The following is a 24,978-nucleotide window of genomic DNA, read 5'->3' as shown; positions in this document are numbered from 1 at the left end:
AAAAGTCACAAGTGCGAAGAAGCTTAAAAGTTATGCCTTTTTTGCGAATTTAAGAATATTTCTTCATATTAGGCCTGAAAAAAAAGATAAAAAACGGTGCGAGCAGCTACAATTGAAGGCCCGGATCAAAGAACGAGCTATACCTTTTCGATGTCGTGATTGGAATATCGCTTAAATTTAAGCGGTCAGGGGCAACTCTACTCTGAGCGCCAGGAAGTTATAACACGGTTCTTCGATCAGGTCCCTCAATTAACTTTAGGCAACATTTAAAATAAAAAATTGAGAATTTTTTAAAAGTGTCAGTAACGTAAATTTACAAAAATATTGTTTTAACTTTTTTGTAAAATCATTCTCCTGTAAAAACGCCCATATATTATTATAGTTTATATAATGTTAAGGTTGAATTATACTAATGGAGGACTCTCAATGAAGAACCAACACTGATGATTCCAGAGAACAACGTTTACCTAGATATTCTTTATTTTTATCAGATATTTTTTATCTGTTTCTAGTTTTTATAGTCCCTAGAATTTAAAAATACAATATAAATATTTTTTGATACCACTCGTGCCTTCGTACCTATTTTTTTTATTATAATTAAAGTCTTCTGGGATGGAATGTTTTTATTCTTTTCAAGGAAAAGAATTATTTAAATGATTAAATTGTACTTTTCTTTTAAATTATTGACAATATTGTTATGATTTGTAACGTCATTTTATGATAAGGAATTAATGTTTCTCTAAAAAATTTTAAGTTTGTATTTACCCCAATAAACTTTATTTCACAATAACATATTGCATTTCAAATGAAGACGACAACTGAAGAAAGAAGACAGCTCTGAAGATATATTAGGAAAATCCATAGATTTTTCAAATGAAAAGTCTGTTAGATTATATTTTTACATAAGTTTTCGTTTAGATGTTTCTAATGCCAAATAACAAAATATGGTTCAGTTAAAGGAATGCATTTCTAGTTAAGACCATAGAGAAACTGTTTTTGGACCAAAGGGAGAATTTTCGATCTCAAGTATTATTTAGATTATTACTTTCTAGTCACCAGTGGACATAGATTAATTTTATTTTTATCTTTTTTTATTGCAAGAGAATAATTAAAATTGAGACTACCAAATTTGAAAATTAAAAAAATTAATTACAATGTACATACAGTGATTGCATATCTTATCAAAATTGAAATTTGCAGTTTATAAACGAGGTTTTTAAAAAGATATTGTATTATGCAATAGACTCTCACAAAGCGCCTTTTTTCGCTAAGTGCCTCTTCCTTCCATTACTTTTAAAGTCGGTATGCACCTTGAGCGTGGCATTTTATGTGGATGCGCGAGGTGCTATTCAAACAAAGGCACCAATGGCGGCCGCTTAGTGAGGGCCTCAGTCCCGAGCACCGGACGCTTTGTCAGAGTCTACTGTAGGAATTTCCATCGAATTTTCATTGTTTTGTGAATATTTTGTCTGCTTCTTGTTCACAACCTTATGGCAGAATTAATTAATCATCGTTAGCTTAATTATTTCATATCACTTGATGTATTGTGCAATTTATCAAGGACGGGTAAAATCTATTCTCTCTGAAATGTTTAAATTAAATCAATTAAATGTGGTTAATTTTTCAATGGGCTATTTTAAAAAATAAGAAAGACGTTAATGATTTAACTCGTTTTTAACTTATTTTTATATTTTCAGATCGTTACGTCTGTGGCCGATGTGGCAAATCATATAAGTGGAAAGGTACTTTCAATGTTCATTTGCGACTCGAATGTGGAGTGGAACCGAAATTTTTATGTGTCCTCTGCCAAAGAAAATTCCGACACAAACATCATCTAAAAGATCATCTCATGAACAAACATCGATGCAGCTTAAACGAAATAAGAAATTTCTTAGATCAACATTAATTATTGGTTTAATCTTCGTTCAGTTATGTTGCCATATTATAACAAATATAGCAATAAAAAGCATACTTATATATTTTATTAATTCTTTATTCTATTCGTGAAAATTCTAAATTCAGTTGAATTCGCTTTTTGATTAGTTCAGTGAGCCCCAAAATAAAAATTGTATGTTCTCCTTATTTCTTTATTAATAAATAAAATTATATCATTTGTTTATCCTTGCGTATTTTTTCCTATCCTTTATTTTGTTGTAAATGTCCATTATCCGATGCTGTATTTGTTTTCTAGTAGTTTGCAGTATTATTTAGATTGCTGTATAGCTGGGATTATAAAAATGTATTCGTCAATATCTAGTAAATCTCGTTATTGAAAAAAATGTTAGCATTTAAATTTATTGGCATAACATTTATGTTGAATGTGTCTGCCTTTTTTCTATTTAGTTCGAAAAAAGGGAATTGTAAATTTTATGTTTATAATAAATTAATGTTCCTTTTCACATTTTCAGAATCTCAAAATTATGAGGTACGCTGTCCCAAATGTGGAAGGCTTAAATGGAGATACCACAAAACACCAAGTTGGAGATTGGGAACAATCTACCGTTGCTGCGGATTCTTTTTTTAATGAAAAATTCTTCTTACAACAAATTTGATTTGATTTTTCAAGTTTCTTCATATAACCAATAAGAAAACTGTTGACCTGTGTTCTGGGCACACTTATTATATTTAGTTTAAAAACGCATAAAGTGAATCGTTTTTGGTTAATTTAAAAAAGTTTTGTAAATTTTCGTTATAAAATTTAAGTAAAGTATGAAAATCATAAACGAAATTGATCAAATGTGTACGCAAAGGTGCATTATAAGATTGTAAGATACTTTTTTTATTGATTTTTTTTTTACTTTTCTTTCTTTTCCTTCTCTATTTAATTAATTTGGTTTATGTTAATTAAGCCCAAGGTCTGTATCTCACAGCAAAATTTGATGTATGACTTCGTGTCCTATTTCCTTCATTAAACGCCTTATCCAATATAAATCTCTATTCCTTAAACATCCTCCGTTAGTTTTTAATGTTGCATTCTAGTAGTTAAAAGTGTTAAAATCTTTGATTAGTATTGCATCATTTCTTGTATATTTTTTCAGAAAATCTCGTTTGATAACATATATGTATATTGTGTAAATTATTTTTTTTTTACAGGCATGCCCAGAGAACCATCATTTCCATGCCGGGTTTGCGGAAAACTTTTTTTCAATAAGAAGACAATGCGGAATCACGCAGCTCATTGTGGAAAAGAGAAAAAGTTTATTTGTGGCCTCTGCCACAAAAAATTCTGGCAAAAAAATTATCTCAACAAACACATTAAAATAGTACACTGGTCGAAGACATTTTCGACAGGGGTCACTGATTACTTCAGCCAAAACTACTTTCAATAAATAACGACAAAGAAAAAAACCGTATATTTTACTATATTACTTCTAATTGTAATTTTCATTAAAAAATTAAAAGTGCTATTTTAAATTTGAATGAATCTCAATAATTATGTACAAGCAGAGTTTTAACTTTTGTCAAATATAATTTTGCTCTGAAAAAATAAAATAAAACAAATAAAATAAGTTTTATGATATTAGTACAAATTCAGTCAATTCTCTTTCACTTTTGTATTTATGAAAGAATTTTATTTAGTTCTCGACCAAAACCTCATGACCTGTATACTCAATCTATATTAAAGCATGCTTTATTACGCTTTATTTTTCCTTTCAACGTATATTACTAACAGTTTTCCCCCTTTAAACTTACACTTAATCTAACTTTACTTTTCTTTTTAGTTCTTGCTTCTTTCTTCACCTTTGACCTTTAACGCTCTATTTTTCACATTTGACCCCTGACCTTTCACCCATCAGCTTCAATATAGTTTTTTCACTTTTGACCACCAATTCCTCAAATTTGACCTATTACCCTCTCTTTTTTAATTTGCCTCCTAAACTTTGATCTCAGCTTAAAATCACCTATATTTTCTAAGCGCTGACGTAATTTTACCGAATTTTTAAAGTCCCAACAAAATCATTACCGAAATGTTCTGAAAAATAATCATTCCTGGAAGAAAATAAACCTACCGAAAATATTTATTTCTGAAATTTTAAAACCCGAATTAAAAATTTTTTGAACGGGTCAAATTCCCGTATTTCCTATTCCCAAAATTAATTAATTTCCGCATGTTCAAATTTCCGAAAATACTAAATTGCCAAATATTCAAATTCCGGAAAAAGAGGCTTTAATAGTACACTTAAGAAAAAGTACCCCAAATATAGTAAAAGATTATTGTATCTGAGAAAAATTAGTGAATAAATTTTTATTTGCCTGAATTTGCAATTTCGGAAATTTACTATTTTCGGGAATTTAAAAATTTGGGTATTAAAATTTTGTAAATAAACATTTTCAGTCGATTTTTCGTACTTTCGGGAATATTCACTTTTCCGAAAATTTCTGGTTCGGTCGTTCTTTTTCGGCAGTTTTTCACATTCGAGTATTTTAAAACCAGCAAAACTAAATCATTCTCGATTCTGAAAATGACCGAAAAACAATTTAGCATACATGATTTTATGTGATTTTTAAGTCATTTGTGATTTTTTGAACAATTCTGATTAATCAAACCATTTCGTTTTGCGAATTACTGGTATTTTCTCGACCGTTTTAATGATCCCATTAATCAATATATGTCAAAAGTTAACGCATTTGTTTTAAATATTAAAAAATTGTTCAAACAATTTATAATTCTTTAGATACAACTTCTACGAGAAAGAAGCTGGAAAATGATCATTTTTGCCATTTTTTCAAAAGTTCCATTAGTTTCTTCTAATCTTTAAATAGGTAAATTTGTTGCAAATTAGTTCAGACCAAAACTATGGAGTTTTGACCAATAAAATCCCGACTATAAAAGAATTGCATTTTCTAGTCAGGATGAGTCCACAATTTTTTACTTTTGTTTTTTGGTTAATAGTATAGCAGGTTACCACGACATCAAAAACTATTTTTTATTTTTGAAATTTGTACATTTTTTCATAATTTAAGAAGTTATAGCGATTTATTTATTTAGTAGTCGTTACTTTAATTAATAAAGAAAATAAAAAATGCACCAAATTTATTTTCGATTAAGTTACGTTTTGGAAATTCAAACAAATGAGTTTTTTTAAACTGTCGTTTGAAACTTTCTTTAGAACATTTTTTTGTGAGTTTTTCATTTCTTCTAAAATCTTGTAATTGAATAATTGAAAACTGCAATCTCTACATTAAAAAATTCATTATAATCGGCTATACGTTAGCAAAAGGAAAAATCAGCAGAAAATAGTAGAAGTTAATATATATTTTTCAAAGACTATGATTTTGCAACTTTTTCTGGTAGTAGGACTAATTTCAACGATTATAAATTTTTTTAATCATTACTAAAGAGCTGAAACAAATGTATGACTTTTATAATGAATAATGAAGTCACAAAATGTAAAAAATACCAGTAATTATCCATATTTTGCGAAAAAATTTGTTTCGAACAAATAAAAATGATTTAATTTATCAAAAATTTAAAGCTAAATACAGCAAAACTCTTCAACAGCGCTCACCTGCGCCCACTTGTGGCGCGGCGTTAATTCTCGGAAGGGCTATTTAAGGTTTCACTGTATTAATTATTTAGGAAGGTTCAAAGTTCAGGGGTAACATTAAAAAAATATGGATTATAGGTCAAATATAAATTATCTGTGAACAATGGGGAGACATAAAAAGGCCAGGGGAAAACAAAAATATGAAAGTAATAGTTCAGGGGTTAAAGTTGATATGCTGGAGGTTAGACGTAAGGGGTAATAAATGATAAGCAAATTCGTATGGCTTGTGAAATATTTCCTGTATTAACCACCTTTTCCAATTGTAAGATCTATTTTTTTTAAATTTTATCTATTATTTTTTAACGTAGCATTTAAGTAAAATAAAAATTTTAATATGTTTAGATTAGCTTTACATATTTTTAAAATATATTTTCAGGAATTCTTCTTTCAATATTGTATGTATGTATTATATATATTTTTTTACAGCCATGATCAGAGTACCATCTTTTCCATGTCGGGTTTGCGGGAAACTTTTTTGTAATAAGAAGACAATGTGGAACCATGCAGCACATTGTGGAAAAGAGAAAAAGTTTATGTGTAACCTGTGCCATAAAAAATTTTGGCAAAAGAATTATCTCAACAAGCACATTAATGTAGTACACTGGTCGAAGACATTTGCTGCAGGCATTATTGATTCTTTCAGAGAATAGTATTGTACATTCAATAAAAAAAAATAAAATAAAAAAAATAAGCAAAAAAGTGCTATTTTAAATTCTAAGGAAATTATATTTTTTTGCGAGTAAACTTTTAAATTTTGATTATTATAATTTTGATGTGTAAGTATTTTTCTCAATTCAGTAAATTTATACTTTCACTGCAAAATAGACCACTATTGTATAGTAATAACTAAGTTATAAAATAAAAGTTTGATGTTTGAGATCGAGTGTTTTTCATTAAGTTGTTGTTCGTTTGTTATCTTTTTGTTGTTTGCCGGTTTTATGAATTATTTTAATTACGATTCTTCTTACTAATATAATTTATTTTTTTCAGATAATACACAAAAAACCTGGAGTTGCTGGCAGTGTGGAAAAAATTATCTGTGGCGAGGATCGTTGCAAAATCATACTCGTTTCGAATGTGGAAAAGAACCAGCTTTTACTTGTTATATATGCCAAAGAAAGTTCAATTACAAGCATCGATTACGATCCCACATGAAATGCAAGCACCAAATTGATTTAAAATAAAGTTTAAAAGACTTTATAAGATAATTCAAGAAATTCTATTGTAAAATGTTGTATTTTATAATAAAAAATGAAAAAAAATACATTCAAGAGGCCTGTTTTCTTTTCAAAATGTGTACAATCTAGCCATTGTAATATCAATTCAATATTCTTGTAAATATTTATACAGTATTTTTTTCAGAGATGTTTAACACAGTATAGGTAAGTGGCTATTAGGGTGATTTAAAAAAATTTGTTTTTAAAAATGAATACGCTACTCTAAGTTGTACCTTCTTAATAAAAAAACTTTAAAACAAATTAATATGATTACCCTTTTATATTATCATTATTATTGATAATTTCTTAAAAATTTTAAACTCATTTTTAAGAAAAGTAATAATAGAAACATATTCTTCACATTTGTCTATAATAAGTATAACCTTTTTAAATTCATTTAAAGTATTTTGTAATTGGCACACCGTGCGCTAAATTCTTATAGAATAATGCGAAATAGGACAGGCCAAAACTATGAAAGCTTTCGAAAAGTTGCTTCTTCTAATCAGGATGAGTCTACAATTTTTTCCAATATTGCAGTAAGTCACTACGACTTGAAATTTTTTCAACAATTGCAAAATTTATGGTGAGATTTTTTTTACCAAGTTACGATTTTTTGTAAATTTGTAAAAAAAAAGAGTTTTTCATATCTTGAAATGAAATTTTCTTTTGAAATTTTAAACTGAATTTCCATTAGCTTGAAGTAAAGAATCGAGGCGAATGTGAAATTTAGTGAAAAGAAATTTCCCGACAGAATCATTTTATATTATTGTCTAATTTGTCATTATTGCGTTCGTAATAAATAAAATATTTTTTTAATTGTCTTAATTCGAAAATCTCATAATTCAAGAACCTTCTAGTTTCGGGAAGCTTACAGTCTCGGATTTGGTAATATTATAAAAATCGAAAACTTTATTATTCGAGAACTTTTAAATTTGTAAATATTAAAAACTGTTCGGGAATTTCAGGATTCTATTCTTCCTTTCTCGGGAAGTTTCTTTTTGTGAATTTTTCAGTCGACCCGAAGAATCTTCATATTATTTTTATTGTAATGTGAAGAATGTTTGTTTCTGCTTCTAATGATTAAATTTCGGAATTTTAGAGATTTTTAAGAAAGTAAATACGCCAACTCAGTTTTTTTCAAGTTATTAATAATAATATGTATATTTTCCGCTTCAAGCATTCATTCAGGAATTTTAAAAAACGTACATTAATGCAAATTTTTAAAATATCGTACCTTGGTAAAAGAAATTGTTTTAATTTTTTAATTAATTATCGTAACAATCTCTGCATGAAAAAAAATGTCCATAATATTGTACCAATGGAAAAAATGGAAACATTTCAAGGTTGTGTTCGCTTGCTAGGAGAATAATATTGTAAATTCATCCTGATAAGAAAAGGCAGCTATTTTTCAGTGTCGGGACTTGATTATCAAAAATTCAATAGTTTCGGCCCGCCATACAGAGAAAGAGGTAAGATAAAAAAATGTCCTAAAAAATGAGTGTACAAATTATTATAAGTTATGTACATACTGCTTTACTTTTTAAATAAATTACATACAACGATGGTAATGAAAAAGGGGATAATTTTATATTTACAAAATTTATCACATGAATTTTCAAGATATTGATAAAATAAAACCACAAACAACGTCAATAAAAAGGCAAAGCTCAAATAGTAGCATTCTAAATCATGTTCGACTTTAATTTTTGTATGGAAACATTTTCGGCCTAACAAGATACAACTTGGACTAGTGTGCATATTCTGCTTACAAAATCAGTTGAGGGCCGGGATGCAAGAACCGGGCGAACGCTCGAAACGGGTAAAACTATTGTCCAAGTAAAGAAAGTGGAGATGGAAAATTTTATTTCGAATTTTAATTTTTCAAACATACATTTTAATAGGAAATTTAATTGCTTATCTTTTTTTCCTCATGAAAAAAGTTGTAGCTTTTTTAGTTTTCGAAATAAATAGAAAAAACGATTTTTTCACCAAACCAACCCATATTTAATTTATATTTTGACTTCAACTCGTGCTCAGTCACTCAATTTGGGGAATTTTGTAATACAATTTACAAGGATTACGCTTTGCGCTGTTCTAAGAGTAAATGCGAAGGTTAGAAGTTGAAATATTGACATTGAAAAAAGTTAATAATTATTTTCCGTCACGTCATAAAAATTGGACATTGATACTTTCCAGCGCTTTGGAAGTCCAGCGAATTTTGAGCTAGAAGGAAGTTACAGCGACAAAGTTGTTCAGTAAGTAATAAAGAAGTTTTTTGGAAAATATTACTTCAATTAATTTAACGGTTTAAAAACTATGATTGTTTTACTTCGAATGCGGTCGGTGCTCGCGCGTAGCCAATAGCGTCTCCCGCGTCTCCGCCCGGATAACCGAATTCGATCGACAGCTTGTTGAAAGTACACAATGAAATTTAAAGATGTACTAGAAACAATGTTTTCTTATCAATATATTATAATTTACTCTTTAGGCTTATTGAAAAATAACGATATAAATTCTTTCAAAACAAATTTAAAATATAGGAAACTGTAATCATTGAAGCTACCTTGACAAAAGGAGTTAAAAAATGGTCATTTCTACTTCGTTCTTTGAATAGTGCACATTTAAAGATTTCTTCCAAGTCAAGTATTTGAATTTCTTTTTGTATTTCAAACCAACTCTTTTCTCGGGCTTTAATGCGCGTTTAGACAGTAGAAAATTAACTTCTATTATATTTAATATTTATGCTAATTAAAAATTCTCGATTATTCTCATTTTACTGTTCTTTATTTCAGTCTTCTTAATATTTCCCATTTTTTACAACTATGTCTTGGAAGAATTTTTCGTAAAAATCCTTTGCATACTGACTTTACTACTTTAACAAGCATTTTACATCTTTCAGTTTTTCCTTAGTGATTCCGATGCATTTCGGATTAGGACATTCTAGTAGTTTGTCAAATTGACATGTCATTTGAAGTTGAAACTTTTTCGGAGTACCGTCATACTTTTTGTAAACTTCAACTGACATGTTCGAACTGTACACTATTTAACCGTGTTTCATATTTGAAAACCTTTCGGGGCCAGCTTTCTTACTTTTTCGAACGTGATATCAAAAACGTTCATTGTTTCCAAATCGTCAATCGAAGCAGAAATGACCACTTTGTTTATATTTTGTACATTGTGGTATTTCATTCAAGATCTCAGATGCACAGCTTTGTTTACATCGTTTTGTCGACATAGTAGAATGCACTATAAAAGGTAGGCTTTAATGATTACAGTTTCCTATATTTTAGATTTGTTTTGAAGGAATTTCTATCATCATTTTTCAATAAGCCTAAAGAGTAAAGTATAATATACTGATAAGAAAACATGATTTCTATTACTTACTTAATTTTCATTGTGCACTTTCAACGAGCTGTCGATCGAATTCGGTTACCCGAGCGGAGACGCGGGAGAGGCTCTTGGCTACGCGCGAGCACTCACCGCACTCGAAGTAAAACAATCATAGTTTTTAAACCGTCGAATTAATCGAAGCAATATTTTCAAAAAACTTCTTTATTCTTTACTGAACTACTTTGTCGCTAGAACTTCTTTCTAGCTCAAAATTCGCTCGACTCCCCAAGCGCTGGAAAGTATCAATGTCCAATTTTTGTGACGTGACGGAAAAAAAATTATTAACTTTTTTCAATGTTAATATTTCAACTTCTAACCTTCACAGTTACTCTTAGAACAGTGGAAAGCGTAATCCCTGTAAATTTTATTACGAAATTCCCAAAATCGAGTGACTGAGTACGAGTTGAAGTCAAAACAGAAATTAAATTTTGGTTTGGTGAAAAAATCGTTTTTTTCTATTTATTTCGAAAGCTAAAAAAAACTCAAATTTTTTATGAGGATAAAAGACCTGCAATTAAATTTTTTATTAAAATGTTTGTTTGAAAAATTAAAATTCGAAACAAAATTTCCCATCTTTACTTTCTTTACGTGGACAATAGTTTTACCCGTTTCGAGCGTTAGCCCGGTTCTTGCATCCCGTTCCTCAGTTTTTGGCTTTATAAAATGAATCACCCTAGTTTCTATCTTCCATTAATTAGTCTTGCTCAATGTTTATCTTTTACAATAAATAAATATGTCGAAAATTACTTCAGAATCATATTTAATTAACTCACTATATTCTTTTTCAGTTGCTGAAAAATTGTGGGTCTGTTACAAATGTGGACGACATTATCAGTTGAAAACCTCATTAAATAGACATTTACGTTTGGAATGTGGAACAACACCCAAATTTCAATGCAAAATTTGTGGAAAAAAATTGAAGCACAAGCATCACTTGGAAACACACAACAAATCTGTACACCATCTTTAGTTTAGAATTATTTGAATAAAAAAAAAAATAAATAAATTTCTCAAATTATATGAATTTTTCAATAAAACAATTATTTGTTTGCAAATCCCCATGTAAATCTAAGTTGATAAATTGTTTGAATCGTCTCATACTAGTCAAATGATCTATAAAAGCTCTACTGTTCCTTCATGTTATTTGTTTTGACTAATTAAGAATGTTATACTAATACAGCAACAAAAAAGACAATTTACTTGCATCTTCAAATATTACTCATGAAATGGGCAGTACTCATTTGATCGTGATCTATCTGCTTGCTCCGACCCTACTACCCAACTTCTCCTCATGCAGCTGTGGGATCGTCAGACAGCTGCCGCCGACCCTTAACGGCAAGCGGGTTCTCTGTACCTTAAAACAGTGTTCTTCAGCGAGGGGAAATTGGGTACCAAATACTTATTTGCAAGATGTTTCATTCCCACTAATACGCCGCCTCACTCAGCACAGAAAAATTCCTTCTCACTCTTACATCCAGTGGGCTGTGGTAGTGGAAACCAGAAATGTGGTAAATGAGTATTTGCGGCCGACTTTCTCTTCCCTGAAGAGCCCTGCCTTAACAGGAATACAATACGAAACATCAAAATTTTTGAAGTAATAACCTCTTGTGGCACGGTGTGAACTCGCTAAACTGAGTTACAATAACGGTAACGCTTCCTCTACAGTCTACGCCATATCTCCTTCGCTTCTTCCTCTTCTCTCCCTCTCGCCCCGCCTTCCACGTTCTCGCTCTACCTCTCTCTCTCTCTCTCGTCCTCTCCCCTGTATTTCCCCTCTCTCGTTCACTTTCTCTTCATCCTTCACTCTCACACTCACACTATGATTCTGACAGTATTAGCAGTGTATAGCGTTATTTGCTCATATATACAGTAGTGTATAGTGGCATGAGCTCTTCTTGAAGGTCATGGTTCATATACGTGCTAACTCTTTTCAATCCACTTACCTTTACATTTCGAAACTAATCTCAAATGTTCTAATTGTTTCGAGTAATATTTCAACTATTTGTTATGTTGAAAATGTTCCAAGAGAAACCAATTCAATTTGCATCATATGAAGTTATTTATTTGGTAATTAGTAAGATATCTTAATTTTCTTAACAAGTTGAAAATTATAATTGGGTTTCTGGCATAATAATGGTATTTTAAATTTCTAAAAGATGTTATTATGTAAATTCTAAGCTCAATATATAGAAGTGATATTTTGTTATCATTCGATGAAATTTCGAAAAAAATAACTTCTTATCTATATTTTTTATAACAGGGTTTTTACAGAAATTCGATATCCAAATTTCAGGTCTTTTCTAGGCTTCTTTAGAGGCAAGTAAAAAAAGTGTAAAGCTTAACGTCGACCGTTCCATTCTAGAAAAATGGGGAGATTTTCAGAAGAAAATTAATTTTTTTTCTTCAATTTTGTCAATTAGCTTGTTTTACTTGAAATCATTGGCAAGTATTGTCATTAATAGAAGATAAATGATTCCCGGACCGAATCAATTTCAAATCAGGCAGTACTTACACTTCAAATCGCAGAATGTCTTGGGGGCGAAATATGTTGTTTTTTAGGGGAAGTTAGATGATACTTATTTTTCCGATTAAAAAAAATCTAAAAAGTTATGCGTTTTTGGATTCTGTTTTTAAACAACCCGAAAATTTATTTTAACCACTATAATTTCTCGCCTAATTGACACATTTTATATTTTCTTATTCATTCCAATAGCGTTCACCGCCATCTATCAATGTCCACCGCAAAATTGTAAAAAGGTTTAAAATTACCAAAAGGGCAGCAGTTTTTCTGAAAAAATAAAAAATTGTTTTTCTCAAAAAACCCAACTTCACATTTTTTGCGAACTTTTTTTTCAACTTATACTTTTATAATGAAGATATTTTGCAAGTTTGATGCTTGTTAAATAACTTTTGTAGCCAGCAGAATTATGTTTTCTTACAATCGAATTTTCTACTTTTTCTTGGAAACAATGGCAGATACGAAAAAATTTCAAGATAAAAGTTTGTGCGTTTAAGAAAGTTCTATGAAAAATGCCTGTTGTTCTTCTACGAAATTTTTCATAGTTTGCGAGAAAAATTCAATAATAACATTTTTGGGCATAACACTCTCCCGGCCTCAAAAATGGTTTAGCCCGTATAATGCTGATAAAATCTGCCTTTCTACGCAGAGAAATTTCAAGAGATTAATTCGCGGAAGCGCGTGATTTTAGAGTTACAATTTTATATGTTCTTTGAAGTCTAGGACGCTCTGATCTAAAAGCATAGAATTCTAGACCTGATAGCAAAGCAGCGTAGCCTAATGTTTGAAACTTCGAGACCTATGCTTTAAAAGCAAGGGTTCCGAGATCTTAGTTCTCGCGCCTAAGCGTCATAAAATCAAGGAGCAGTGACGTAAATCGATCTCCTGAAATTTCTCTCCGTGTAGTATGTGTAGAAAATTTGAAAAAAATTTGGAAAAATAAAACATGCGGGATTTTCCAGAGAAAAAATATTTTTTTCATGTTTTAAAATTTTTAAGAAAATAATCTTAAAAATATCTTGAAAATCCCACCTGTTTTAATATTCTACATTTTTTTAAATTACACGAATGTAAGAAAGGCATTCTCTCAGCCTCATGCGGGCTGCAACATTCTTGAGACCAGGAGAATTTTTTCCCCTGAAAATGTAATTTTTTTTTTCTCATAAACTTTGAAAAATATCGAAAAATAACAAGAGGCCTTTTTTATAGAATTTTTTAAAGACGTTAACACTTTTATCATTAACATTTTTTCGTATCTGTCATTGTCAATTTTAAAACTTTTTTTAATTTTTCGGTTGATTTTGAATTTATAAAGGTTTAAAGAAAAATTTCGGGTTTTTAAAAACTATGCACAAAATTTAAAAACGCATTAATTATAAGATTTTTTTTGTTGTAAATGGCAAAAATAAGTATCGCTTAATTTCCTTTAAAATACAACATATTTTGTCCCCGAGAGACTGCGATTTCAAGTGTAGGCCCTTGTCCGATTTTTAATTGATTCGCTCCCTGTCTTTTCCAGGATGTACAAAATTTCTGATTTTCTTGCGCATTTTATATTATTTGATATTAAATCTTTTTGACTTTCAAAAGTTAAGCCAGTAAGTGTTATAAATTAGAATTGTACAATTTGAAAGATTTTTTGTCCAAAAGTCGACAATCTGGTTCGAAAATATTTTTGAAGAAAAAGTGAAGAAATAGCGACATTAGAGGACAATCATGAGAAAATAGTAACATCACATAATAACATTATTTTACGAAACATTTAACAGTCCACTTATTCCAATCTTCACCTTATTGAGGCAAGTAACATGTCGTTTGAATCACCAAAATACTAGATTTTGAATATAATATTTCTAATACCTAATTTCAAAGGAAGAAATTGTTAGGCTTGATATTTTATTCCTCAATAAGTAGATGGGTCCCCTGCTGGTAATGGCGATCCGTCAGCTTTACGAGGGGAAATTTGGCAATGGGGGCAAAGCAACCAGGAAGACGGTTATTAAATGGGCATCGCCCTCATGGATTGTTGTTTCTGCCATGTTACAATTTACCCATTGCCTGAAGTTAATAGCATTTGCTTGTTTTTTTTTCAAGATTTTTTTAGATTAAATCGTCCAGCCAAAACACTTGAAAAAATGTGTATATACCTATAAGTTTTTGTAATATTCTTATTGTTTTTCTAGAACCTCTCTGGGTTTGTTACCGATGTGGCAAACCGTATAAGTTGAGAACATCCTTAAATCAACATTTGCGACTCGATTGCGGAAAAATTCCTTCGTACGTCTGTGCTATCTGTGGCAGGAAATTTCAACGAAAACATCATTTGCAGTCTCATGCTAAGCGCAGACACGCTATAATTATTTATAATTCTAGTTTGAAAAATTACCCTGAACAGCGATAAAACATTAAAAGTGAAAAATAGAAAAGGTGCTTGTGTACCATGGTACTTTAGCTTTGGTTTGGTGCCTAAATATAAAATTAGAATTTTATTTTATGAACATAAGTGTAGTATTGACGTGTTTTCTGAAATATGTTAAATAAAATACTGAGCCTGTCTTAAAAAAGAGAGAGAATAAATTAAATCCCTTTTTGCATCCACATGTCTCCTATTATTTTTGGAAATTTATGAATTATTTTCTCTTTCTAGGAGTTCTACTGTTGATAAATAAATATTCATATGAATAAATTTCAACTTTAAGATAGATATTTTAACATTTGCATCTAATTCACAATTTTTATTGATTGCAGGAATTTATTAGTGCAGAATTATTGTATTATTTTATAATTTATTATAGTCTTTTATCTCGAATATATTTTTGTATTCTACTTCAATTTATTATGATATTTATTACCTGATTTGTATTCTTCTAAATAATCATAAAGTATAAATATGAAATAAAATATGAAAATAAAGTTAAATTTATAAAAATCATACTCTATAAATGTGATGGCCCATCTTTCTGAAAGATTTTTTTCTAACCAACTTATTTTTTATTTCAGATTACCTGATGGCTCATGTGCACTGATTATAAAAAAAATAATTCTTCAGAGAATGAAAACATATTTTGGAATAATATCGATTACGATAAAAATATACCAAAGAAGACATTATCGTATTCTGAGGATAGAAAATTTTTTTATCTGGAAAATACATATATTTTTAAAGAACAACACCCGTACACCTGAAAGAAGTGTTTAACAAAATGTATCGAATGGTTTTTCATTTTTTTAGAAAAAAATTAGTTTCTATTTCCTGCCTGAATGTTCAAGCACAGACAAAATGATAAAAATGAAATTGTAATGTCTGGCTTTTTTATCCTATTTTTTGATCTCCGCAATTAAATAAATATATTGTATTAATATTTATAGAATACTTGTTCAATAATTTTTACAGTTCATATATTCCAAGTTTATTATGTTATCTGGCTTTTTAAATGATACTGTATACAAAATATAACGAAAATTCTTTCTTCAATTAATTTGTTATGCCTTAAATTAAGCCGATTTTTGTCTGAAAACTATATTTAAACCCATTTTTTATCTTAAAACGAGATCCCTTTGTCTTGAAAAGATACCCTTTTTTAAAAGCAAACCTTTTTCAGTGTTTTTTAATTGATTTTTATCAGTAGCTCATGATCAACCTATCTTGAAGTGTTCAGAATATTTTACACCTCAAAAAATAAATAATAACTATAAGATATAATGTACTATCGAAATCATTTGGAGAAAATATCGTTTTTGAATATACATGGAAGGCTAAATAAATTTTTTTTTTTGAACTCCTGGTTTTTTCTTTCCCTTTTCTGGTAATTATTTATGCTAACTTAAAAATGCTACACCTTAAATTCAAAAATTAACTTGAATTTAGCTAAAATTTTCCTGAAGTTAAGAAATATAATAACAATAATAAATATCTGAGTTTTAGAATTAAATTTCACGGTTACTTAAATTCAGATAAAATTGACTTAAATCCTGATTCATTTTTGCTTAATTTGAGTTTACACCCAAATTTAAGGTATATGGATTTCATTTAATCTTTTCCGCAGAATCGGGTGACATTATTATTTAGTTTTTGCAAATCTCGAATATTTGAATAAAAATTGTTTAAACGATTTAAAAATTAATTCTTTTCACCACAAAGTGCTATAAAATGTAGGAGAATTTTTAAGCTAATAAAACGAATTTTGAGAAAAGTGGCACTGATATGGTTATGCCAGGATACATGTGCAACTTCTAAATTGTTTTTTGAATGCCAAAAAATCACATAAACTTTCCCAAAACATTAATCTTGAAATCGCATTTTCTTTAATTTATTGGAAGGGGGGGGGGGGGTTATAAAAATGTAGTATTTCTCGAAAACGGCTCAGCCGATGTTGATGAAAAAATTTATGCTGTGAAAAACAATGACACGATTTTCGAGAAAAGTTGGAAAAAAATTCTCACAAAAAAAAATAATAAGAACTCTTCAACTTTGGGAACAATATTTTGAGCAGAAATCATGTATGTGTTACAAAAAAATCTGAAATCATGCATTTGTTATAAAAGTATGGTATGCACCAAGGGAGAGAGGATTTTCTACAACTCGTGTTTTTTTAGAACTCGTCGAAAAAGTCTCACTTCTCCTCCTTGGTGCATAATACACTATCAGGTGAAATATCAGCGTATCTAATTAATTCATATTTAAGACCCCCTGAAGCGAATTGTATAAACAAATATAAAACTCGAAATACTTCACCAAACATCGTGTACTCTTCACCATCATTTGTGTGTACTCATCACCACAACTAAATCAACTTTTTAAAATAGCATGCAAAGGTACATAAAATAACTGACACCATTTGTATTATATGTAATAACATCATTATCTTTATGTTATAGAAACTCCACTATGTGATTGGAGTGCCACCCCTGTGCTTCTAGAGCCACTGAGACGGTCTGAGTTTGACACCAGCGATGATCATTATCAGTTCGCCACTTTTGACTGCAGTCGTTGTCATCGTCAGTACTCTTCAATGAAAAGCCTCAGACGTCACGTTTTCCACTGTGGGAAAGTAGTTCGCAGTGCCTTAGGGCACACAGGTCGCATTCAGTACTTCGATGAAAACGGAGATCAAAGGCAATTTGTTTGCACCTATTGCAGTAAAGCCTACAGATGGAAGAAGGGATTAAAAGTGCACCAGATTCGTTGTGAAGCCAAACTGGAACAAGATCGTCGAGATGGAAGAGTGCCTGAAGAAGCTACCGAAAAAGCTATTGAAAAAGCTACCGAAAAAGCTACTGTAAAGGCTACTGAAAAAGCTACTGAAAAATATCCTTTAGAAACCCCGCGAGCTCCTCCAGAATTTACTAATCTCAATATTCCACCAGTAATTATCAAAAATTCAACTTCAGGTCGTTTCCAATGTATTTTGTGCCGAAAAAGATACAACTGGCTGAAGAATCTAAAACGTCATCAAGTTGTCTGTCGCCAAAAGATGTTGACTAAACAACGTTGGAAGGATTGCAAAGTAATGCTGGAACCACTGAGTTCAGAAAGTAAACCAAATGTGTCTGCCCAGAATTTCAAATGCGTTAATTGTGGAAGGGAATATAGATGGTTGAAGGCCTTCAAACAACATCAGACAAATTGCGAACCTAAGGAGAGAGGAAATCAGTGGAATATCAGTGATACTTCTGGAACACAATATGATAATGTAATTGTCAATGTTGATGATGTAGATACTGATGAAGAAGTCGATGTAGTTGATGTTAAAGTTGATGTTGAAATCTTAGATGTCGAAGAATTCCAGAGCGAGACAAATTTAATTTCTAATCAGGAAGTTAAAAAACCGAGTAAAACCCAAAAAGGCTTGAAACAGGATGGATCGGGCGATTCCTACAAGTGCGCTCTTTGTGGAAATGAATACAAGTGGAAGAAAAATTGGAAGCGACATTATTTAAAATGTAGCGTAGGAGGCCGACATGCTGGTGCAGAGGTTTAAAATGTTTCATTTTTTTCGATTGAGTTGATTAAATTAAGCATCAGCGTCATTAAGCAATTTTAACTTCCTTTTTTTTGTTTACCAAATATATATATTTATCAGTTTAAGTAGTTTAAGTATACATTATAGAGCTGGCTGAAAAGCAAATTATAAAAAAAATTAAAAGCCGATTCAGAAAAAGTTATTTGACATTATAAAACGAAAAAAAAAAACTGAACGGCCAGTAGAATAGGCTGAAAAAAACCTTCTTTCGAATAGCGGATTCTAATAGTAACTAAAAATTGTATTTGTCCAGCAGTAGCCCCTTCAAACTTTAGTTAAAATTACAAATTAAACAAAAAAAACTTGTTTTTAAGTCAGAACTTACTTAAAATGTGCAAGGAAAACAGTTTTTTTGTATTCTGCTTGAAAGTCCTTCATCTTAAATCGAAGAAATATAGGATTATTTTGCTATTAAAGAAAATAACTTTTTACTTGGTGTACAAGATCGATAAATTGCTCAAAAAGGGCCAAATTTCCAATTTTAAAACCAAGAATAATTTTTTATTTAAAAAGAAACAATGGCATGTTCCCTTGATTCCAGATAAAGAAATTATAAACACATGTTAAAAAATGTGTTTTTCCCCCCAGATAAAAAAAGTTCTGACTTGAACAGTACACTACCTACAAAAAATTTAAGATAATTTTTTTCTGCATGATGAAGAAGAGAGTACAACTTTTTTATTTTAGAAAGTTCTAAAATGTTTTGTCGAAATGAAGTTATGGTAATCTTGTTGAATAGCATTTTGTCAAAAACGAGATTTTTCCCGTAATGAAATCTGTAATCAAACAGGGATCTTATAATCATCGAAAGTGCTTGCAATATTATTTATTTATAAGTTGTCACATTACTCTTCTACATAAATAAAATTCCTCTTTTGTTTTACATTTGTTTACAATGTCACCCAATAACTTAGCCAGAATTTTTCTGTTTGATTTTTTAAAACATTTGTTTTTCGACTCACTCCAATAAAAAATAGGAATAAGTAATTCAAAGACGAATGCATTGAATGCTATAACCTTGTAATCGAAATAAGGTCAAATGATCTTACAAAAAAAAGGAAAGAAAAAACATAAAAATACAAAAAAAATTCAAAATATTGTAGTGGATTTAATGTTAGTTTATTTTTTGTTCTAATTGTTCTATGGTCACAGATCTTTTTTATAGGGAAAATATTCCAAATTTGTATATAAATACGTATTCTAAAAAATGCAAGACAAGCTTTTTGGATTTTACATTTTGCAATATTTTGAAATCAGAAAAATATGTTCAAATTTGGTTTATTTTCTTTATCTGTATAACGGTACATTTTTCTCTATTGTAAGCTAATTAAGTTTTGATTGAGTGTGCATCTTGCGGCGGAGATAATTTCGTTGAAAATTATTAAATAATTTAACGCTGATGACAAAAAGTTTTATTACAATTTTTCTTTTGTGATAAATTCGCTTAAGTTGCAAATTTGTTTTAAATGCAAAAAATCTTTTTTGCATTTTAATTATAGTACATTTCTTTTTTTGAATTATGATATAAAGAACGTCAGCTTTACTAGTTTAACCAGAGAAATGTTTCATTAATTTATTATTCTCAGCAAAAACTTTTTATTTTTTTCAAAGCATTTCCAATTCTATTTTGCCTTTTTTCAATATTTTGATTTTGGAAGTTTCGTAAAGAAAAAGAAAATGGTTAGAAGATAATAATATTCTGATAACCTGTTTCCCCGATTAAAAATAGAAAATCTTAATTGCTAAAAGAAAAAATGTTGTATAGATAAAACTTTACATTAGCGTAAAATGAATTGATGAATTTTAGCTTTTACACTCCGTCAGCTGATTAGTAAATAAGCTGGTTTAAACATTTTCTTTGTGTGCTACTAATTTTAATGGGGTATATTATAATATTCTATATTGTTAGAAACATTATATTTAATTAATTACCAAGTTCGGACTTCGTTAACGAAATAATGCCTTAATAAAATAAATCAGAATTTAAATATTTAATTCTAGAGCAGGTTTAAAATTTAATCTGAAATTTACTAAAACAAAATTTTTAATATTGCTTTGATTGATTTATTCACTGACTGCATCATGAATTTGAAAATTTGTCTCATTGGAAATTGCAAAATATGTTTATAAAATTGTACAATAAGTCCGTTTTAATCTTAATTTATATTTTTCAACCATTCACAACCCTTGTTGTTAAGATAATTCAAATAAGGGGATTATTCAATAAATGTATTCAAGGATGTTCAATAAAATAATATTATAGTCTATACATGGCTAATTGCATTATCTATTAATTGTAATTTATTTAATTTGGCTAGTTTTTTAACTCAGTAGAGCATGAAATTATAGGCTTCGAATTGCTTTTTGCTATAATTTTGTCTATTTATTTATATTTTTTTCAAACAAAATTTAAATGTAAACAAGCATTTTTCAAATAACGGAAGACATAATTCTTACAACAGAAGAACATTCCACTGAAATAACTTTTTTTTAATAGGTTGGAAAGAGACAATTTGGGCTGAAAGCGGAATGCACTATAAGACAACAACTGGATTTGAGAAAACTTATGAAGAATCTCACAACGAACTTCAAGGGAAATTTCAATGCCCTCTATGTGGAAAACTTTATAAATGGTTGAGACATCTAAATCGCCATAGAGACATTTGTGGCGATAAAAATAATCCAAAATTTTCTTGTCAGATTTGTAACACTGCATTTACTCGTGCAGATACACTCACGCGTCATTATAAGCGCAAACATCTTACAAATGAACAAATCAACTGATTTATCAAAGAGATTTAATAAATATATATTACATAATACATTGCACAATATATGTATAGGACATGCAATAAAAAATTTTCCTCCCCAATCAAATTCATTTTTAATGTTGAAAATCGCTAAACAATTACGTTCAGTAGAGTCTCTCACTAAGCGCCCGGTGCTCGGGGCGGTTGTCCTCACTAAGCGCCCGCTTATTTGAACCACCCCCACCTGCTGTTATTAAAGGATAAATCAAATATCGTCTCGCGCATGCGCATCTCATGCCACGGTCTAGGTGCTTACCGAATGTAGAAGTAATAAAAGTGAGAGGTACTTGGCGAGAAAAGGCGCTTGGTGAGATTCTATTGTACTTCATTTGATTGTGAGTATAATATTTGAGAGTGGCTGTAACTTTTACTAACATGTGTGTATTTTTTGTCAATAGTTTTTTCTGATGTTGGTTCCTGGGCTACAAACGCAGTTCCTGTCACACGACTAGTTGACTCAAGACTTATGCAAATCAATAATTTTGAAGACTATGATCCCGAAGCTGCGAATCAAAATCCTATAAAATGTGCCAATTGTGGAAAAACGTATACATGGCTTTACAGTTTGAAACGTCATTTGTTGAGTTGCGGAAACAATGAGGCAAAATATGTTTGCCAATTTTGCACTGACAAATTTTTTAATTCTGACCGGCTCAGATATCACATGAGAACTGTTCACAATTTTAACAAAAGTCAGAAGAAATGGAACTAGTAGGTTTAGCGTTGTTGTTAATTTATTAAGTTTACATTTATTATTAATCAATGTCACTATCAATTAAAAAAAGTATATTGATTTAACATTTTATTTGCCATTTTTATATTATTAATAAAATAATCTATATGAGATTTTTTAAAGTTCAACTTGTTTTTTATTCTCCCATCAATCATAATAGTGTTTTACAAAACATAAAAAAACAATATACTTTTCACGAGACATTATAGAAATTGTAGGTCGACATGAACTAAAAAAAGTGAAATATGCGAAATTCCTCATTAACCCTTAAAATTTGATTTTATCGCCAAAAAAATGTTTTTTTATAAGAGCATCCAGGTGTCGAAGAAAGATGTGTGATTTTGGATTACAAATTTTTTTTCTTTCAGTGGAAAAATTTTGACATAAATTTTACTTTATTTTAAAAACTTGTTTAGAGTTTCTTCTAGACTGCTTTAGATCGAAAATAGAATGTTTTAAATCTCAATTGAAAAAAGAAAAAAATATATATGCTAAAAGCGTATTTCTCCCCCAAAGTTATGTTTTATTTAATAAGCAATCAACACTAAGTTTTATGAAACAAACAAAAATTATGAAGGTATTATCAAGTTTAGAAGGCAAAAAAACTCAAAATTCGAGAAACACCAAAATTGCATATTTTTACAGTTTAAAGATTGTCTAAGTACTTAAAAGATATTTTTATGTACATAATATTGACATTATGAATTTTCGTATTTTAGGCCCAATAGTATCTCCAAAGAGTTGTTTGTTTCATAAAATTTAGGGCTTATTCCTCAATAAATTAAACATAATTTCTGGGGATGAAATAAAGAATCTCTGAACAATTTTTTTGAAATAAAATGTATGGTAGTATTTTGGCACCAAAAGGAAGAAATTTCGGGGGTGGTATTCACACATTTCAGAAGCGAAATAAATTGTTCATTTAATCACGGTTCAAAATTATGAAGCTGCAGTCAAAAATGTTTAGAAGTTTCTCATTTTTCCGATTTTTTAACTTTAACAATTTAATGATATTTATGGGATCCTATAATTTTTTGCTAGTAAGCTTTTTAGAGTATAATTGATTAGGATTTAACTGTGTTTTCCAACTGCTTGCGAATTGTTCATAAATTTCTTAAAATTCGTTTGCTCAGGCACATTTTAATAAAGAATCTCATTAAATTGTTGCTAAAGTTGAAAAAATCGGGAAAAAATGAGAAACCTCGCAATATTTTCAATTGTAGCTCCGGGGTTTTGGCTATGAAATCAGATTTCAAGGGTGTGTGAAAAATTTCATAGCCGGCACTTTTTTGGTTTACCTAGACCTACTTTTTGTGCTATTATTTGACAAACGGATTTTTTCCCTGTAACACAGTGTAATCAATCTATTTATTTTGGGGATAACAAAAGCTTCCAGAATCAGATTCTAATCTTAACAAAAAGGTACAGATATTTATAATTTAAAAATTCGATAAAATAGTAGATCGCATGAAAATTTGTTGCACGTGTGTGAATAAATGGAAAATTTAAATTCCATAAACTTCCTAGGATTTTGTCTAAGTTAATAATATATTATGTTACTGACACAATTAATTTTTTTTATCCCCAGAATGGCTTGACGCAAAGGATTGGCCGAGGCATAAACTATTTTATGGGTCTTCTCTGGATTTTGAAGAACAACAAATGAATCAAGCGAATTTGGAACAAAACTCATTTAGATGCCTCAGCTGCGGCAAAAATTTCACTTTAATGCATAATTTAAGACGCCATCAATTAAAATGTGGAGATAAGGAACCAAATTTTAACTGTCAAATATGTGAAAAAAAATTCTTCAGATCTGACTGCCTGAGGATACATCAGAGGACAATTCATAATGTGTATGAAAGAGAAAGAAGAAGATTGCATTGATTGTTCTATACAAATTTACATTCATTGTTTTATATTTGATGTAATTTATATATTAATACTTATCACGAAAAAAGTAACGCTTAATGAAATATCATATAATCCAGCATCTACTGATTTTTAAAGATAGACATTGTACCTTTACGTATTTCATGATTCGGTGACTTACATTAATTGTACTTAAATTACGACTTTAAAATTATTCTACATAATATTAGTATTTTCTTAAGTTAAGTGAATATAATTTCTCTTAAAATATTTTCTGTATTATCAAGTCCGAATTCATTTTTCTGCAAATATAATCATTCGTAAATACATGTTTGATTAATTATTTAAAAGAAGTTTCCAGACTGAAATAGTCTTAATCTAATACATTCTATTGTTAATAAAAATATAGTGAATGTTAGATACCTCTATTTGTACATAAAAATTTTTTATTAGTATGATCTTTATTAAAAAATTGTATTTACTAATTTTCCTTTTTATTATTTCAGATGGCTCATATTATACCTGGGTGGATGTGGATCCTTTGATTTCATTGATTGATTTGGTGAGAAAAAACATTTTAAATTTATAGTGAATGAACTATTTTTTGTCCAAATTTATTAAATTTTGAAGCAATTGTTAATGTTTCAGATCAGGCAAAAGGGCCCTGAAATCTTGGAAGAATATGTAAAATTAAACAGCTTGTCAGCAACGAATCGCAGAAAATTAGTTAATATTGCTGTGGATTACCTGGTCTCAAGGCATGGATATTGTCCGTCATCAGATGAAAAAATTAATTGCGCAAAAGAAATTATTAAATGCTTTCCAAAATTGAAAGATCCAGCATCTGAGGAAGGATACGTACGTAT

At 29.7% G+C, this 24,978-nt stretch overlaps 2 protein-coding genes across 2 annotated transcripts in view; both read left to right on the top strand.

Annotated features, from left to right (window-relative positions):
- Positions 1–14,606: 14,606 nt before the first annotated feature.
- LOC117182854 (zinc finger protein 208-like) lies at positions 14,607–23,844 on the top strand. The gene is made up of 6 exons (XM_033375965.1): positions 14,607–14,737; positions 14,858–14,868; positions 17,553–18,649; positions 21,195–22,218; positions 23,595–23,662; positions 23,829–23,844. The coding sequence occupies exons 1-4, from the start codon at positions 14,607–14,609 to the stop codon at positions 21,333–21,335; spliced, it is 1,380 nt and encodes a 459-aa protein (XP_033231856.1). The 3' UTR covers positions 21,336–22,218; positions 23,595–23,662; positions 23,829–23,844.
- LOC117182853 overlaps positions 21,742–24,978 on the top strand; it is a 10,976-nt gene continuing 7,739 nt past the window's right edge. The window contains exons 1-4 of the mRNA XM_033375964.1: positions 21,742–21,814; positions 21,906–22,070; positions 24,619–24,674; positions 24,761–24,970. Of these exons, the coding sequence (XP_033231855.1) occupies positions 21,742–21,814; positions 21,906–22,070; positions 24,619–24,674; positions 24,761–24,970 (504 nt within the window). The remainder of the gene's footprint in view (positions 21,815–21,905; positions 22,071–24,618; positions 24,675–24,760; positions 24,971–24,978) is intronic.

This window comes from Belonocnema kinseyi, chromosome 2, assembly GCF_010883055.1.
Source record: "Belonocnema kinseyi isolate 2016_QV_RU_SX_M_011 chromosome 2, B_treatae_v1, whole genome shotgun sequence".
Taxonomy (NCBI): Eukaryota; Metazoa; Arthropoda; class Insecta; order Hymenoptera; family Cynipidae; genus Belonocnema; species Belonocnema kinseyi.
Note: the sequence above shows the minus strand (reverse complement) of the source record. Positions and strands in the feature narration are given on the sequence as shown.